Here is a 13,150-nt window from a genome sequence, read left to right as displayed (position 1 = left end):
CGTAACACATTTACTCAGAGTCCTGATATAAAAGGCAAATAAAAACCAAGTTACACATAGGAGGCTAGTCACACTTCTCATGGCTTTGTAAATAGTTACTACAAATGGCCAGATCTGGCAATACAAGTGTGTCCCTGGGGCACTTGAGCAATGCATATCCTGAATTTCGTCTTGTGTTCCTATGAGCCTTCGTGTCTGTCTGCTGTACAAGTGGTCCGCACTGAGGATTACTACTTGCTTGTCAATGTACTTCGGGGTCTGGTCTGCATTTATTTTCTCATTTTGTGTCACTTAATCATCTCCCGTGATGTGCTTAATGGTCAGCAGATGCCGCAGCTCTTCCTTTTCATTCTTATTACTATGCTGAATAATCACGCAAATGGCCTTCTCCTTCACTCTCAGCAGATGCCACTGCTGTTCTTTGTCTTTCTACCATGTCAATTACTTTGCCGTAATAAACACACAACCACAGAGAACTTTGCCAACAAAGGTTGCTTCGATCTAATTCTCTTTTTACGAGGCTTCTTTTAACTTCACCCGTTTGTTGTCTGGTACAAATCTTGTAATCGATATTTAACCCACTTCCTATTGTCCAAATGACTTTCAAATTTTGCACACGTACTCACTTCCGATGACAATACATGAATCAGTTTCACTAATTGATCAGTTAATCCACGTTAATTAAGAAATGAAATTTTCAACATTTCACCAATAGACGGCACGAGTAATGGATAGAAATATTAAAGTGTTCAAATATTGATTACAAAATTATACTAAAATAAACCTAAGACTAAAAAGCTGAAAATAATATATATATATATATATATATATATATATATATATATATATATATATATATATATATATATATATATATATAAATATAAATAAATACTTTTAAAACCACACTTCTATTAAGTTAAAAAGTGTACTAAAAAGTAAAAAATGAGTCTCTCGTACATCACTCGTAAAATAAAAGGTGGGCACTTTTTATCAATGAACATTCAAACAACACTTCTTAAAATGTTAACAAAAGTGCCCACCTTTTATTTTACGAGTGATGTACGAGAGACTCATTTTTTACTTTTTAGTACACTTTTTAACTTAATATAAGCGTGGTTTTTAAGAAGTATTTTTTTGCAGAACATATCAGGTCATAAGCTTTATATTAAGACCAAGATCAAAGTTCCGATCTCAGTAGTTCGCAAATAAGCGCGTCACAGAATGACATTTGATTATATAGGATTGTCTGTGCTGTCATTCTCAGTGTGACACAAGCTGGAAAAAGTATTTGCCCTCTTCCTGATAGCCTCTGTTTTTGTATATTTCTCACAATGAGTGGCTACAGAACTTTAGACAGTGAAATAGAAAATGCTTTGAAGCTGCGCTTTATTAAGTTTCTACACGTGAAGAACTCGATAACCTTCCAGAAGTAACAGGGGCTACTAAGGAGGTGCTTAGACAGAGAAGTGCTGCTTAGATTAAACAATCTAAAAATGACCAAATATCCCCGAGAACTTCAAGAAGTTAGTGAGTACATATAAAAACCTTGGCATATATTTTGTGAAAATCTCTCCAGACTAGGAAAATTCCTAAAGACTGGAGGCGAGCGAATATCAGCCCATTGTATTAAAGGGTGATCAGGCTGATCCAAGTAACTAGAGGCCAGTAAGCTAATGTGCCTCAAAGTAGATTAATGGAAGGAATTATTAAGTAAAAGATTGAGAAGCAAATGTCTATTCCAGGAATGCTAGTGAACATGAACAGGAGTTCTCACACGAGGAGGGTCGTGTATCACGGATATGCTGGAATCCAATGAGCAAGCAACAAAAGCATTTGATCAGAGAGGAGTATGTGAAGGTATTCATCTTGATTTTCAGGAGGTTGTTATTAGGATGTGAGGTTTTATAACACGATGTGTGAAGTACAAGTCAAGGGAGGTTATGCCCAAGTTACGTAACACACTAGCGAGGCCTCATCTGGAGTACTGTGTGCAGGTTTGGTCTCCATATTACAAGAATGACATAGCAGCACTGGAGGAAGTCCAAGACCAAGAGTGACTAGGCTGATTAGACCGACAGACTGACTCTTTTCAATTTAAGCAAACGAAGATAAGGAGGAAGCATCATTAAAAAGTGTTTAACAATAAGAAAAGAATGAGGTTAATGGATCCCAGGTTTCACATTGAAATAAAGTCTGACAGCAGGAACAAAGGGACACGACCGCATTACCTTCTGCAGATCCAGTTTCTCACTGGTGGAAGACGCCAGACTTTCCGATAACACTAGATGGCGCTCAGGTGCCCCCGTGTCCTCAGACGGTGCGTATACAAGCTGGCTGGTCTCCGCCTCTTGGGATTCCAGCAGATCTTCAGGCTGGTCGGAGTTGACAGGAGTTGCGCTCCGACCGCTCTCTTCCATTTCATTTTCATCCATCGACTTGTCTTTTGCAGAGTCATTCAGCTCCTCCTCATGCTTTTCTTCCTCTAGAGGTAAGGTTGAGCTGGCAGTTGCCAAAGAGCCATTAGTGACAGAAGCCAAGGTGCAGGCACGGCCCGACATTTCATCATCAGAGTTGATTTCGCTGACGCTCCGGCTGTCCATGGACTGCACGCTGAACGAGTCGATTCGCTCAAAAGCATCCGATGAGCTACAGCTTTCCGTGAGCTTCTGGTAGTCCTCTAAACGCTGGAAGTCAGGGCAGGCCGAAGCTGACAAAAGCTGAAAGGAAGTCTGCATCAGGTGCAGACTGGCTTTGGAGTCTGTGGCCTCCTGTCTGGAGCTGGCCGAGCTCTCACTCAAGACACTTTCATGATCCAGGACCTCAATGTCACTAGTGGTCGACGTGCCCGAAGAGAAATTACTCACTGGAGGTGAAGGCGTATTGCTTTGCCGGTCTTCCGATTTGGGATCCTTGGAGTCCAGCGCCATGTATTTAGACGTGTTTGTTAGAGGTTTGGAAGGGCTGTCGGGCGGACTGGTGGCCGATCCAGTGCTGCCATCGCTCTTGACGGCAGGCACAGCCGGAGTACTAGTTGTACTTCCATCAGGCACTACACTTTCAGATGTGGGCTCAGTAGAGATGACAGCAGTGTATGGAGGTTGCTCCGTGTTGGGGTCTTTTAAAGTGCGGTGGAGCAGGGGGTTCTCAAGGCTAACACTGGGCTCCTCTTTTGACGACGTGGACACTGTGGTTTTGTTTGTCTTATTGTTTATGGGCCGAGCTGTGGAATTACCTTTAACCTTTAAATGCACGCTCTTTGACTGCGAAACACTAACAGGCTTAGGGGCCACCGAATGTAACTGGTCTTCATTTTGTTTCAAACCGTCAGACTTCGTAGGGGCCACAGAAACCACTTGGCTCTTTCGCACGCCTTGAAGTTCAGAAGGAGGTAAAAAAGCACCAAAAAAACTTTCGCTTTCGTCCACAATTGTCCGCGTGACCGGCGTAGTGATTGCATCTTTGGATCCCGTGCCAGACGGAATAAAGTCTTCTGTGGAGGACGTCCACTGAGCGATGGCCCAGCCACCTCCTCCACCGGTCAAAATGGACTTCCCAGGCAAATCTATTAACAAAAAAATGAAAACACAGTTTAATAACTATTAAAGAGAAGAATGACAGAGATATCACCAAAATACAAAACGTCAGATGCATGTGGTGTGGCACACTCATATCCTGGATGTCAGGTCCTGCGGGTGTTTCTACACGTCTCTGCTTTTGTTTATGCCTGTTCTCTACATGTGTGCTGCGCTATATTTGCATTACTTTCATTTTTTGTTGGGTATTTATTAGGGTGTCATTGTGTTTCCCTCATCTTTTGTTTGTCTGTTGCTCTCGGGGTCTTGATCCCCTGTGATAGCATCCACTGTCCTGCCATTACAGCAGCTGATAGGGTCGCACACCAAGTTGCCAGCGCATGGCACTCTATGACCAGACTGGCACCATTTGATGCAAGAATGAGTTTCACAAACAGAGCTTGTTTGAGTTTAATAAAAAAGAAATGTGATCAGCAAAACAATTCACTTCTGAGCAAATACATTTAAGAATTTGAGAATGTCCATCCACTCACTAACTTATATCTATCTGAAGTGCTCCAGCCATACTTGTGTAAAGGACGAGTGACACAAACATGGCAAAAAAGGTCCTAAAAGTCCCACAAAAGAGGCCAGGACTTTCACCGCCCTGTCCAGATGTAGCCTTACTACTAAGCAGCCAGCCCCTGAAGCACAACTGGCAGGCTGTGTGGCCTGCAAAGGCCCAAAAACGGGGAGATGACTTTAAAATTAAAACAAAAAGAAACATTCAAAGTGTATACGAGTGAAAATGCTCTTCAAGGGAGAGGAACCGTAAAATCTGTGGCACCCAAAAGGGTGTCAAATAATTAAAAACATTAAAACCAGTAAAACATTTTAGCTTATTTTGGCATTTTGTTGCGCTCCTTAAATATCTTCTGTCTACAGTCCATCACCATCTGGAATGAGAAACGTGCTTCAAGCTACAAGATTCCCGATTGGTAATTCTCTTACATTAAGCTACTTTTTTAGTTATTATTATTATCAGCTATTTTATAATTCTATTATGATTCAAATTATTGCATTCATTTAACATAGTTATTATTTATTTATAAATTCACATTATTGGTATTACCCTTTTATATGCTTCTTGAATCCCCAGTCTTGGAGTTTTGCAACTAAGCACTTCACTACATATTGTACTGTAAGCATAATTTGTATGTGACAAATAAAACTTGACTTCAGTACCGGCCAGTGCTACCAAGTCAATGCAGAGGACTGAAGATGCAGCAGCATCCCTGGTGGTCAACTAGATGAGGTGGGCTCACGTCCCTCCTCCTCCTCCTCCTCTCAGATCACTATATTGGCTCACTGCGGCCGCACGTATGAAGTTCAAATCATTGATGACTGCCTACTGAGTAGTTAATGGGTCATCACGTAGACATATGGAGACACCTTGCTTGGTCTTGTGCTCCTTCTCGAACACTCAGGTAGGTCTGCTGATGCCACCCTCAGTCCAGACTCTCTAGCGGGTGGAATGAGCTGCCCACCTCTATTTAAATTTCTGACTTCCTCAATGGGTTTAAGAAGCGTTTGAAGAGGCTTGTGTTTGGTGGATTTCTGTCTCACTGATATAAGTTTTTAGGTTCTTGTAAGTAAGGACGTGTAACTTGTTCTGAGCTCTTCACACGTGATGATCAATTCTGTCACCATGTCCTGTGACACTTACTTCCTAAACAGTCCACCCGGCTGATGTTTATTCGATTATGTTGACTTGCTTTTAAGTTACTTTGGACAAAAGTGTCTGCTAAGCAAATAACTGTAATGTAAGAATGTCCAAATTTAATGAGTACAGAAGAAGTACGGCCTTGACTGTCCTTGCATGAAGAGGTCTGCACGATGACATTTTCAGAGGACATGTTTTGTGGCCCTGGCCCCCACTAAAATTAGATACCTGTGGGCTAAGAGACTGATGGCTTCTGACTTAAACTGCTCACCCTGGGTTATTTACATGGAAGGTCGTGTGACCCTGCCATGGCGGTACTGGGGCTGCACGTGACGTCTAGCAATCCTATGAGCCAGAAAGGGTGGGCGTGGACCTGAGGGCCCCTGTTACGATGCAGGTTTTGCAAGATTCGCAGAATTACGTCGTTAAGTTCCTTATGTGTGACCGAGTTGTTTATTTAGTAGGCACCGTTCACCTTTAACAAGCGACAGACGACACCACATATGTAAGGCGGAACAAAAAATCAGCCGAGCACGAATTTTTGCGGTGACCGACAACGCGTTCGTTCAACTGCACGCAATTTCTCCCGGGAACTAAGGGGGCCGTCACGGTGCTCACCTGCATAAGCTGAAGGGGCGACATCCCCCCACTGATCCTCCTCTTTGATGTCCAAAACTCTGTCGATGGACTTCTGGGCTGTGCTCAAAGCCTGCTTGGCAAAGCTTGACAGCTGTGAGGCGTTAAACCAGCTCATCCTGGCCTGCGCGTAAGCCAGCGGCGACTCTCGACCAGGCCTCAGTATCGTACGGGAGACGACTGCTTCATGGTCCCCAAAACACTCCGTCAACAACGCGTCTCCCTACATTGCACACGTCAATGCGGACTACCGAAAATTCGGTTCGCTACCGGGGAGGCAATCCCGTCTTGTTTTGACGCAAATTAGCAAGTACTTCCGTTCCACGTAGCAATGCAATGTGAGCTTAGAGAAGGCGGGGCTCGGGCCAACTACTTCCTGCTCCCAGAAATCTATCAAAATAAAAGTCTCTGTGGCCTATTTCTCCATGTTGTAGTAGTCCGTGGTAAAAGCTTGTATTCTTAATATATCAGTGTAGTTATTTAAAAGTAGGCGGAGTCCTATTCTGTTTATTGTTGCCTGCTGGTGACGCCACGCAAGGGTCCGGCTTGACTCGCGGAACTTGGAGGTCGTTAAACCCTTTCAACAGCTTCGGGCCCACTATAAGTGCTTATTATCTTTATATCTACAGTTCTATCATATACTGCTGTCTGTCTATCAGTTTATTAATGTTTCCATTATATAGTGCGAAGGTCTAACTATATATCTATTTAATAGTGCTTTTTAGCTGTCTGTTATACAGGGTGGTCCAGATCTAATTATGCAGATCCAGATCGTCTGGGTGACTTTGATTTATGCGGGGACGATTCCAGTTCGGCGCAAAAACGATTCTTCATGTCGTCAGTTCGGATTTTACAGGTGATTTTCTATGTAATAAACTTAAGTTATAGCGTAATGAAAATTGCATAATTAGATCTGGACCACCCCATATATAGTGCATTTCATATCAATCTATTTAACTAAAATGAAGAACAAAATGTTGCTTTGAAATTAATTATTTTAAGTCAAGAAACAAGAGATAGAGACAAAAACTTGGGCCAAAATTCAGTAGTCCTGCACTAAACATATCAGAATAACCCATAACAGCGACGCTTACCGTGAAACTTCAAAAAGGAAAATGTGTTTTCTATCAATTCCCTTATCTTCTAATAAAAAAATGAGATCATTTTTTCAAAGTAATATTTTAACCAGTCCATCCATTATGAACAGTCTCAATGGGAGAATTTTATTGCAGATTTTGCCTGGAAAAAAGTATGGACCGTAATACTCCCTAAATATCTAATTATAATCAAAGCCCGAGAAAATGGCCTTCTTCTTCCCACATTGCAGTGTTTTGGACAGATTAGCCCAGGTTTGTCAAAGGGAAGTTTACTGAAGATTTCTGTTTGCTTTTTACAGAACTGCGGAGAGGACATCACTTACTGTTCATGCACACGATAAATAATTTATGTTTTACTTAAAGCGCTTCCTTGATTTAGTTGATTCTTTCGCACTCCGTGTTCATCCAGCGATATTCAGACAGTCTTACTGCGCCTTGCCACTCATCAGCCATAAAGTGAAAAACTTCTTCGTCGGTAGAGTCCCTTAAGCCTGGGAATCCCTCGAAGCTGCCGCTCGCTCAGTGATGTCCCGTAAGGCAAGAGCAGTGCGGCTATAACTAGTTCCCCGATCACAAGGTAGCCTTATCCCGCTACAGGACCCTACCCATTAGGCTGTCCGAATACAAGCCGGGCTACGCATTTCCTAACTCAAGGGAATGTCTTCTATCTCTTGTCATTTCTTTCTTTTTTTGTGTGCCCTGTTCAATTACAAAATTGTTTAAATATGGAAATTATATTCTGCTATATCATTGTGTATATGTTTGGTTGTATTATGTATTTTATATATACATTGTACTTTTGCTATTCATAAATAGACTAAAATATTAAACCAAAAAAACTAACTTGAGGTACGCAACGTACCCACGAATGGCAGATCGTTGCCACGATTTTTCTTACTACCCGCCCACTTGGTTTTTAAAAGAACTCCTTCTGGATTTTTATAAGTTTAAATGATGTAATGAGAAAAATATTAATGTAATTAATCTTATTATATTGGCAAAATTTTATATTCATAAATCTGTTATGAATCAGAAACATTTTGTTTCTTATATTCCAAAATAAAGTTTTTAATGTTTTCCTGTAAGATTCTCTAATGTACCCTCGGCGATCTATTTCCTGTTATGTTCTCTATTACTGTAATTGTTTTTTTTTTCTTTTTAATAACAATAAAGATTGGAAAAAAAAGCCCTTAATTGTGTGCCTGCATTTCCGCCCCTCAGTGGAAGGGGCGGGACTCTTGACTGATCTATGCAGCTAATTGGGTGGCTTCGGTCCAGGTCGGCTATTTTGGTGACGTCACGGCAAGTTTCCTGTCATGGCATCCTTCTTACCGGCGCCGGTTCGGGTTGAAAGATAAGAAATCAGCGGAGTTTGCGTGTGAAGCCGAAAGCTCACAACGTCACGGGAGTGGCCGGACTTCGGGCGAAATCGGAATGAAGCGCTAACGGGATCTTTTCCGAGCTGGGCACCCTGAAGCGTCGATGGGCAGCGGCAAAAGCAGCGGTAACGGCGGCGCCCCAAGCAGCGGTACTCGGTTTAGTCTCTTTTTTATACTTGATTTTTGCATTTGCTGAGTAGAAGGGGTCCGGTGTGCAGTTGTGATAAACGTGATGTGAAAAAGACCCCCCCCACACACACACACACACCCCAGGAGGGTGGGTCCGGGTGCGGGTTTTATTCTGGTCCTGATTATTTGTATGTTATGTTATTTTCTTCAAATGAAATCATTAAGTTAAACAAAGTACAAAAGCCACAACATAGTCTTCAGCCAACAGCTAATAAACCTTGGACAATGTAGCTGTAAATAATTCATCAGAGGCTTTCTCTCCCGGGGGTAGCAGATCCTTGAAGTTAAACTAATTTCATCTTACTGACATATTTAAAAAATTGTGCAGCTTTAGCCAATATAAAAACAATACTTTCAGAAGTCATTCAAATTGTTATTTATACTAATGAACTCGCAATCTGAAAGCGTCTGCCGAGACGAATTCCGCTGTGAATTACCGTTACTCGGCGGTAAACTCCAGGGCTACCAAACCATCATCACTGAGCCACTGAAGGATTTGTGGTGGAAGATTGATGGACGAAGCTGCGAGAAATTATTTTTTTTTGTGTTTGTTTAACAAAACCTGTTTATTTGAACCCGGGACAGTTGTGTCTGGGGTTTGAGGATCTGCGACGCCGCCTTCAGGGCACAGAAGCACACGCACTGAATTCTATGCAATACTGCATTAAATTTGAATTTCCTAGAACTCTCTCCGATTTTTCACAACCCAATGTGTTTTTGCGTATTGCGCCTGATATTGCTGTTCAGTTTATTGTGTGAAGGCTACGAAATGTTTAAGCTTTACTGTCCTTACACTGCAGTACCACCATATATTTGTAAACTGCGTGCTGCGGAACCGGTGATTAGCGCTTAATTAAATAAATTATGGAGCATTTTACCATGTTTTCAATTTGAGGCAAACACATTTCCAATTTTTCAATATTTACACTATTATAATTCCGTTACTTATAATTATAAGTCTGTCCATGGGCGGCACGGTGGCGCAGTGGTAGCGCTGCTGCCTTGCAGTAAGGAGACCCGTCTGGGTTCGCTTCCCGAGTCCTCCCCGTGTCTGCGTGGAGTTTGCATGTCCTTCCCGTGTCTGCGTGGGTTTCCTCCCACAGTCCAAAGACACGCAGGTTAGATGCATTGGCGATTGTAAATTGTCCCTAGAGTGTGTGCTCGGTGTGTGTGTGTGCCCTGCCCGGGATTGGTTCCTGCCTTGCGCCCTGTGTTGGCTGGCATTGGCTCCAGCAGACCCCTGTTTTGCCCAGAGGGGACTGGTCAGGTGGTCTCATGGTCTGGAATCCCTACAGATTTTATTTTTTTCTCCAGCCGTCTGGAGTTTTTTTTTTGTTTTTTCTGGCCATTGGACCTTACTCTTATTCTATGTTAATTAATGTTGACTTATTTTATTTTCTTATTGTGTCTTTTATTTTTCTATTCTTTATTATGTAAAGCACTTTGAGCTACTGTTTGCATGAAAATGTGCCATAGAAATAAATGTTGTTGTTGCTGTGTTCGGATTCAGCGGGTTGGAAAATGGATGGATGGATGGATGGATAGTCTGTCCATGCATTCTTATCTTGATTTTTATATTGCACAGATATGTAATGAGCACATTGTGTCAAAAGCTGTCTCTGGTTTACAATTCTTTGTAAGGCTTGGTTTATCTTTAAACAGGAATTGCCTGAGCCGCTGCTGCCTTACCCGGGCTCCCATTATGGTGTCCCCTTCATGGTTCGGCATGCTGGTGTTGGCAGCCTTTGTCCTTTTCTTTGAGTGGATTGCAGTGGACTCGGGAGACTCGCCTTCCTCCGATACTGAAGAGGCCCTGAAGAAGCCTCTGTTCAATTACAGCAGCGTCAGTCTACCAGACGAACATATCAGCTATTTGTTTCGTAACAACCTGACCTTGGCCAAAATCTGTGAAAGTGATTCCCTTTGTCCGTTTAAGGTAAGTGCAGCCCGTTTGTTACAGGCATTCTTCTTTTCCGTGGTGTTCCCTTGATGATCCCTGTCTCACTTGTAAATTGTGTCATGAAGCCATTGTCTTGTGTCTCTGCATGTGAAGCAAAAGATTTTCTGGGTCACAGTTTAAATATCAGAGCATGTAGCGCTGGCGCACTCGGCACCAAACAGAGCAGCCCAAAGTTGCCGGAGCTCTCGTCTGATGGGCAGTGACCTCCCATTGGGGTTTGAACACATTGGCCACCACGGGCTTTAAAAAAAGGCTCGGCGTGTAGTGATACTATCAAAGAAAGTGGCTCTCAGCTCTATGTAATGATAAATATGAGGTGTGGCAGAAAGTAACGAGACTGGCAACACTGCAAGCGACCTGGCACCGCTGCGCTGTTGTCCTTGATAGAGCCCGTGTATCAGTGCCCTCCCATAGCTCAGTGCGAGTTTCAACTCCTTCCATTAACTACGTGATTTTTGTGACTGCTATTAGCGAAGTTGTCGTTTTGGTTGTGCGTCACGCAAAATGGAACAGCGGAATTTGGAGCAACGTTGTGCCATTAAACGGCAAGTGTGACGTTTGAAAAGTTAAAACAGGCCTATGGGGAACCTTCTTTATCCCGAGCTCAAGTTTTTCGCTGGCACAAATCATTTTTGGAAGGCAGAAAACACGTTGAAGATGAACACCGTTCAGGGAGGACTTCAACTTCGAAAACTAATGAAAACATCGAGCGTGTGAACACTCTTGTGAGATCAGACCGTCGTTTAACATTAAGAATGTTGAGTGAACAATTACATTTGAACAGATTTACCGTTCATCAAATTTTGACTGAACATTTGCACATGTGAAAGGTCTGTGCCAAAATGGTGCCGAAAAACTGCCCTCTCCATAACAGAATATTTGACCTCAAAAGGCATTCCTGTGGTTCCCCAGCCCCCTTATTCACCTGACCTCAGTCCGTGGGACTTTTTCCTTTTTCCTAAACTGAAAAATGTCCTCAAAGGACGTCATTTCGGGACTTTAGAAAACATCCAAAAGAGTGTAACGGACATGCTGACGACCATACCGGTTGAAGACTTCCAGCGCTGCTACCAACAGTGGGAACAACGTCTCCATCGGTGTGTAGCTGCCCAAGGTAACTACTTTGAAGGGGATAGCATTGATGTTTGAAAAAAAGAAAAACTTTGGTAAATAAAAAATCAGTCTCATTACTTTTCTGCCACACCTCGTAGATAGACAGATACTTTATTAATCAACTTCATTTTTAATTTGCTGTATAATGTTCCTGCTTTCATATACGAGGGGCGCTGAATTATTAACAGGAATTTGTGAACTGCACTTTATTGATTAAAATACAATGAAATGACTTGCTCCCTATTTTTCTACGTAGTCTCCTGCCACTGCAATCCACTCGTTCCAGCGCTCAGGATGCTTCTTAATCCCCGAAGAGTAGAAGTCTTTGGACTGCATGTTGATCTGTTCTTTCACCGCGTTAATAACCTCCGCATTCGACTAAATATCACCCCTCCTAAAACTCCCTTAAGTGGACTGAAGGCACGAGAGCCCCTCTCTGAACGACTTGTACCAATCATACACTCCTCCCCAAACTGATGTTTAAGTCTGGAATAAATCTGAGATGGAACGACTCCTTCATTTGCCGGACGTTTCATAATAATCCGCTGCGCAACACCCCTGTGTACCTCCTGCTGCGACATATTGATTACAGCTGACGGGAAGGGGAGAAAGAGCAGCAGCAATACTAACAGCAGCTTCAGACGTGCGTGTGTTTGTCCAGCGAGTCACGTCTACCTTGCACTTTTTCTAAGACCGGAGCCTGAGATTCCTGTTAATAACTGAACGCCCCTCGTATACACGCAGGAGCAGCGCCGGGGTAGCACTGCTGCCTCACAAATCAAGGAGACTGCGGTTCATGTGCTCCCCGTGTTCAGGTGACTTTCCTCCCACAGTTCAATGACATGCAAGAAAGATGAATTGTTATCGCTAAATTGACCCTAATGTGTGTGTGTGTGTGTGTGTGTCACTCCCCCCAATGACTGTTCCTTCCCTGTGTCTGGGATGGGCTTCAGATTCCCTGCCTCAACCCTGCTTAGGATAAGTAATAAGAGGAGAGCATGTGAACAGTCAAACAATTGGGGTTCCAGGACGGCTGCTTTGTTTAACAAAGATCAGAACTCCATTATTGGGAGGCCAAGATACATAAATTAAAAGACCATGAGGTCCAGTACAAGTGCAGGCCTTTTTTAGCCAGTAAAGAGAGCTTCTTTGTGGGAGGCCAGTCTGCCTTTGAAGCTTGTTCTGTAATAGATAGATACTTTATTAATCCCAAGGGGAAATTCACATACTCCAGCAGCAGCATACTGATAAAGAACAATATTAAATTAAAGAGTGATAACAATGAAGGTATAACAGACAGACAATAATTTTGTATAATATTAATGTTTACCCCCCCGGGTGGAATTGAAGAGTCGCATAGTGTGGGGTCTCCTCAGTCTGTCGCTGAAGCTGCTCCTCTGTCTGGAGATGATCCTGTTCAGTGGATTCTCCATGATTGACAGGAGTCTGCTCAGCGCCCGTCGCTCTGCCACGAATGTCAAACTGTCCAGCTCCGTGCCTACAAGAGAGCCTGCCTTCCTCACCAGTTTGCCCAGGCG

At 42.9% G+C, this 13,150-nt stretch overlaps 2 protein-coding genes across 6 annotated transcripts in view; one reads left to right on the top strand and one right to left on the bottom strand.

The window, feature by feature from the left end:
• Positions 1-7,316, bottom strand: part of tmf1 (TATA element modulatory factor 1) — a 29,546-nt gene extending 22,230 nt beyond the window's left edge. Inside the window, exons 1-2 of one of the 2 annotated variants that reach the window (XM_039770767.1) lie at positions 7,295-7,316; positions 2,232-3,565 (exon numbers count right to left, since the gene is read on the bottom strand). In XM_039770767.1, coding sequence (XP_039626701.1) covers positions 2,232-3,565; positions 7,295-7,301 — 1,341 coding nt within the window. In that variant the 5' untranslated portion in view covers positions 7,302-7,316. Of the gene's footprint in view, positions 1-2,231; positions 3,566-5,856; positions 6,219-7,294 lie in introns of those variants that run through there. The other variant, XM_039770766.1, reaches the window with a different exon arrangement.
• An 838-nt stretch (positions 7,317-8,154) lies between these two features.
• eogt (EGF domain-specific O-linked N-acetylglucosamine (GlcNAc) transferase) overlaps positions 8,155-13,150 on the top strand; it is a 31,318-nt gene continuing 26,322 nt past the window's right edge. The window contains exons 1-2 of one of the 4 annotated variants that reach the window (XM_039770771.1): positions 8,155-8,499; positions 10,202-10,475. In XM_039770771.1, coding sequence (XP_039626705.1) covers positions 10,242-10,475 — 234 coding nt within the window. In that variant the 5' untranslated portion in view covers positions 8,155-8,499; positions 10,202-10,241. The remainder of the gene's footprint in view (positions 8,500-10,201; positions 10,476-13,150) is intronic. The other 3 variants (XM_039770768.1, XM_039770769.1, XM_039770770.1) reach the window with 3 other exon arrangements.

The sequence above is a fragment of the Polypterus senegalus genome, chromosome 12 (assembly GCF_016835505.1).
Source record: "Polypterus senegalus isolate Bchr_013 chromosome 12, ASM1683550v1, whole genome shotgun sequence".
NCBI classification, from domain to species: domain Eukaryota; kingdom Metazoa; phylum Chordata; class Cladistia; order Polypteriformes; family Polypteridae; genus Polypterus; species Polypterus senegalus.
Note: the sequence above shows the minus strand (reverse complement) of the source record. Positions and strands in the feature narration are given on the sequence as shown.